Source organism: Zea mays, chromosome 8 (assembly GCF_902167145.1).
Source record: "Zea mays cultivar B73 chromosome 8, Zm-B73-REFERENCE-NAM-5.0, whole genome shotgun sequence".
Classification (NCBI taxonomy): domain Eukaryota; kingdom Viridiplantae; phylum Streptophyta; class Magnoliopsida; order Poales; family Poaceae; genus Zea; species Zea mays.
In genome coordinates, this window is record NC_050103.1 from 165500853 (window position 1) to 165506202 (window position 5350).

General features: G+C 44.6%; 1 protein-coding gene across 1 annotated transcript; it reads left to right on the top strand.

The window, feature by feature from the left end:
* The first annotated feature begins 1098 nt into the window (after positions 1-1098).
* LOC100191401 (BRCT domain-containing DNA repair protein) lies at positions 1099-5129 on the top strand. Its single transcript, NM_001136835.1, has 7 exons — positions 1099-1217; positions 2208-3557; positions 3652-3921; positions 4095-4175; positions 4438-4546; positions 4642-4708; positions 4819-5129. The coding sequence occupies exons 2-7, from the start codon at positions 2253-2255 to the stop codon at positions 4835-4837; spliced, it is 1851 nt and encodes a 616-aa protein (NP_001130307.1). The 5' UTR covers positions 1099-1217; positions 2208-2252; the 3' UTR covers positions 4838-5129.
* The last annotated feature ends 221 nt before the right edge of the window (positions 5130-5350 follow it).

Sequence of the window (5350 nt, forward strand, 5' to 3'; positions counted from 1 at the left end):
AGCCCGAGTCCGAGCCCTGGGTCGGGCGGAGCGGAGTTCGCCGTCTTCCGGGTCTTAGCCCGAGTCCGAGCCCTGGGTCGGGCGGAGCGGAGTTCGCCGTCTTCCGGGTCTTAGCCCGAGTTCGAGCCCTGGGTCGGGCGGAGCGGAGTTCGCCGTCTTCCGGGTCTTAGCCCGAGTCCGAGCCCTGGGTCGGGCGGAGCGGAGTTCGCCGTCTTCCGGGTCTTAGCCCGAGTCCGAGCCCTGGGGTCGGGCGAAGCGGAGTTCGCCGTCTTCCGGGTCTTAGCCCGAGTCCGAGCCCTGGGGTCGGGCGAAGCGGAGCTTCCTATGGCGCCTTTGGCAAGACCTGACTGCCTGTCAGACTCACTCTGTCGAGTGGCACTGCAGTCGGAGTGGCGCAGGCGGCGCTGTCCTTCTGTCAGACCGGCCAGTGGAGCGGCGGAGTGACGGCGGTCACTTCGGCTCTGCCGGGGGGCGCGCGTTAGGATAAAGGTGTCAGGCCGCCTTTGCGTTAAATGCTCCTGCAACTCGGTCAGTCGGTGCGGCGATTTAGTCAGGGTTGCTTCTTAGCGAAGCCAAGGCCTCGGGCGAGCCGGAGATGTGTCCGCCGTTAAAGGGGGCCTCGGGCGAGACGGAAGTCCCTCGAGGTCGGCTGCCCTTGTCCGAGGCTAGGCTCGGGCGAAGCGTGATCGAGTCACTCGTATGGACTGATTCCTGACTTAATCGCACCCATCAGGCCTTTACAGCTTTATGCTGATGGGGGTTACCAGCTGAGAATTAGGCGTCTTGAGGGTACCCCTAATTATGGTCCCCGACAGATAAATAGTGCTTCCACGTCTCATTATATCTTATCATTAAATGTTGACTCCGTAGCAAAGCACGGGCATATACCTAGTATATATAAAACGATCTTGTCATTTACCAAATTTATTTATTTTTACCAAATATATTTATTTTCACTTGGGGTGTGTGAATTATTTTTGGCGCGCAACTCCGAAATTTTCCTCCAAACTTGCTTCCTTCCTCTGGAAGGAGGAGGCGCCGTTTTGGCTTCCCGAGCAAGCGTTTTGCTTCGCAAGGAAGCCCCCCCACCCCACCAATCTCCGCCGTCGCATTGGCACCCCACCGGACCAAACCCGAATCTCATACGCTCTCTTGCTCGCTTCAATCAATGGCGGGCTAGTGCCGAAGCGAAGACGCGAGAACCTGCGATATTTCTGGTCTTACCCTCTCTCTCTCTCTCTCTCTCCGCGTTTTTTTTTGTTCGTCAGTTTTGATGATCGTGTTCTCCGCGGCGCAACCTCTGATCAACGGTTGTTCCACACGGCCTCCATTAACATCGCCTGCGGAGTGCGCGGTCCCCTGTCCCCTACTGTACTCCTAAACCTCAAGCCAAACCCCTTCTGTGTTTACACGGAGGGGATTTTTGACGATTGCTTCGTGATGAGCGCAACGAAACGAGCGTGAGATTGTGAAGCCGACGCATCTGTGAAACTAGTAGCTGTGATCATATTTCAATTTCAACTGAGATGTCATAGCTTGCTATCACAACTGGTGCTTCAGTCTAAGGTTGTCTGCGTAATTGGTATTGATACTGTTTTTTTTTACTGAATCCTAGGACGATCAAGGTGTCATGTTCTTCAATGACCTTTCAGATTTACAACCAGATGCTATTTACTAGCCTAATCTTGGTTTCTAGCAAGTTGCCTATTGCCGTTGCATGGTGTTACTAGTCCAAGCAAAGCTTTTAGCCATCTGAATTCTCTTTTTTCTGGAAACAATAAAAATATGGATGCACATAACTTTTGTGAACAGTCTGCTCGTAATCCCAACATTTACCCCCTTGGTACTGGCTACCACATTTAGTTTTCTGTCCTGCACGACTTATCTTGAAATTCTGCTTGCAGTTGGTTGTGTTGCCTTAAATTGACATACACCAGGACACTAGGACAGGGCAACATCTGTCATTTATCTTTTCTGTATCATACATTTTTCTCTGTGCACATGTGGGTCTGTATATCTGCGTTTGAATGCTTTAGCCGTCTCAAAATGTTCCTTTCATATTTGCTGTTTTGGTGTTCATGCATCATCCCACTATTCGTTTGAGCACATTTCAGGACTAGTATCAAGTATAAATTCTCTTATCAATTCAAAATCACATCATGATTTGTCTGGTGTTGGTAACACCATTCATAGTTTCAATCTTATAGGTTCTGCTTGCCTGTCACTCTATCAGCAACCACAGCTTGGGTGCAATGAGCACCGCAAGAGTTCAGGGAAGATTAGATTACCTTAATTCACAGGAGCCTGGTGATGCATCACAGGCTACTGCCATTGACATTGTGGAAAGGCTGCTGGCAGAAGATGAGACAGAAACCTCTCAGAAGATAAGTGCCGAACCAATGAGTGGGACAAAGTCAGCTTCTATAATAGGCACAAAAGTAGCCCAGTGCCTGGCCAAAAGAGGTGACTGCAGTAGCTCACTCCAAAAGGCAGGCATTTTTGACTGGGTTGATGCTTCGAGTGATGATGAATGCACAGCCATTATGACTTCCAGGAAAAAACAAAGGATCCAAGCTAATACTCAAGCGAAGAATTTGACCTCCCAGAGATATGGTGGTCGTGGATCAATTGCCACTGTTGGTTCCATATCAGATTGTACTGGCGGTAAGTCAGGCTTGAATTCTTCTAAAAAGCCAGAACCTGTTGGTTCTACCGATGATTTATATGATATTGGTCCATATACTCAGATGGCAGCTGAAGCCATGGAAGCACTGTCCAATGCATCAACTGTCAATTATGTAGTCAGGGAGAATGCACATCCTGAAAGCTCAGTTCTTAGAACAAACATGGGAAAAGAAAGCAAAGCCAATAAGATATGTTTTGAGTTGTCACTTCAAAAGCGAATTGGTGGAAGTTCAAGCTCTGTGAAAAAGCATCCCAGCAAGTTAAAAGACAAGAAGAGTCGAAAACAGATGACAAGGAAAGCAAAAGGAAGCATAGACAGTACCACTATAGAAGGAGATACAAATCATGAGGTGTCTGAAGGAGTTAAGGGATCTGGTGCAAGTGATTCAAATGTTGTAGGTTCTAATGCTGTAATGTGCCCTAAAAGGAAGAGGACCTATATGTTTATCTCAAGAAGTTCAAAAGTTCAATTCAATAAAGCTGGGAGCTCAACTACACCAAGATCCAAAAGTAAAGAAGTAGTTGATGTATCAACAACAAAACCAGTTAGTGTATCTGGCCCTGATTTAAACCAGCTTGCCAGAGTAGAAAAACAATTCACATCTGCACAGGAAGATCATAACTCCAGCTTGACAAACAGAGGACCACTGGGAGAGCTAAACAGTAAATGCTCCCATTTTAGGACACAAGTATCAAAGAAGCCACTGAAGAGAGGACTTGTGAAATCACCAGGTTCCAGAGAACTTGTCAGTCTGTTAAGAAATGAAGCATCTCTAGTTTTGCAGACAAGCAGGCAAAGAAGAAACATGTCCAAAGTCCATGTCCTGTTGAGCCATAGCATGGATAAGGAAACCATCAAAATGCAAACAAAGGTAGTGGCTCAATACGTTAGTTATAGATATCAAAAACAATATTTAATGGTCTGTTGATGAATCTCATCTTTTAATTTTTCTTGGATGTTGGCAGATATTGATATATTTTGGACTACAAGTGGCGGCAACTATTTCAGAAGCTACACACTTTGTTGCCGAAAAGTTTGCCCGTACAAGGAACATGCTTCAAGCAATAGCTATGGGAATACCTATAGTCACGCCATCATGGCTTGAATGCTGTAGAGAAGCAAGGTGCTTCGTTGATGAGAAGGCATACATTATGAGAGATATGAAGAAGGAAAAGGAGCTAGGTTTTAGCATGCCTGTCTCACTTAGCAGAGCCCGCAAAAAACCATTGCTTCAGGTTTTCCTCTAATTTCTTATCTATGAAGAGTCCAATTGAAATGAGAAAAAAGAATAGTGATAGAGGACAGTTGTATTCTCTTTTATGTGAAGAGAAAACTCAACATTTACATTATGCTTACGTTTTCTAGTATGGTCATAATGTTACCTGAGGTTTCCAAAAATTCGTTTCAGGGTAGAAGAGTATTAATCACACCAAACGCCAAGCCTAGCAAGGAGCTTCTGAAGAGTTTAGTAGTTGCAGCTCACGGTCAGGTGTGCAATTTGTAATCTACATATCTGTATCAGTCTACCATCTCACTGTCCTTGGTAGCTGAAGTAAGGTTGCATTCATTTATGAACCATGTAGCCATAAGATGTATATAGAAAATATCTTATAATATGCTTTGTGTTTTACTGCAACTTGTGTAATGAATAAACAATAATTTTGTTTAATCTCTATACCTGCTAGAATCCCATTTTTTGGTAGATAATTTTTATCAGCTAATTTGCTTTAGTGCTAAATAATTTTTGTCAGCCATTGGAGAGAATCACAGCCTCTACAATGAAGAAGAAAATTTTTGAGGGGGCCTTTGTACTCTCTTGTGAACAAGATCACAGTGTTTGCATGCCATTAATTGAGAGTGGTACGTGTTGCGGATTTGCCTTTCCAAAAAATCTTTTTCTATTGCTTCCTCCATTTCTCGCAATTTAGGGAACAAGTTCTGTACAATTGTTGCAGGTCTGGAAGTGTTTGACTCGGAGCTTCTACTGAACGGTATTGTCACTCAGAAGCTAGAGTTCGCCAGGTACATCCTTGCTATCTTAACAAGCTAGAATCATGCTGTCTTGAGCATTTTGGTATCGATAAAATCTACACTGCCCTCTAGATCTGAAAATGGTATCTTTTGTGTTTCAGGTATCGTCTTTTTCCATGAATAAGCCATATGCCCATATGAGTGCGATCTGGGTAGGTTTGGTTCCGGCACCATGCATGCCAGACAAAGCACTCTTGTACATATGCATCCTTATCCTTCTCTAGTTACTCTGACCCCTTGCACACTAGTGTGTATTTATTGTTCGAGCCTCTGGCCCTTATTACCATAATTATTTGCTTTTGTATTGGCTCTTGGTACGTAGGCCATGTGAGATTTTTGTACCCTTTTGTTGTATGGCAGTGACCATGTTAGCCTATATTAAAGCTAAGTACCTGCATGGATTGGATATATCATATACCATTCTGCCAATGAGCTTATTCAGAGGGCTTGTTCGTTTCACCGTTAATCCATGTGGATTGAGTGGTATTAACTCGGTTTAAATTCATAGCAAGTCAAAATTCATCTCAATTCATTCCAATACATTCCAATCCACATGGAATTGGAATAACCGAATAAGGTCTAATGGTAGAACCAATCCATTTGGTTGGTGCTCTCATGAGGGATTTGAACCCA

Bases quoted from the DNA above. Each gene is read 5' to 3' on its own strand.
- LOC100191401 (NM_001136835.1), top strand. From the start codon at position 2,253: ATGAGCACCGCAAGAGTTCAGGGAAGATTAGATTACCTTAATTCACAG. The intron at 3,922-4,094 runs GTTTTCCTCTAA...AATTCGTTTCAG, and splicing joins GCAAAAAACCATTGCTTCAG to GGTAGAAGAGTATTAATCAC. The intron at 4,176-4,437 runs GTGTGCAATTTG...AATTTTTGTCAG, and splicing joins TAGTTGCAGCTCACGGTCAG to CCATTGGAGAGAATCACAGC.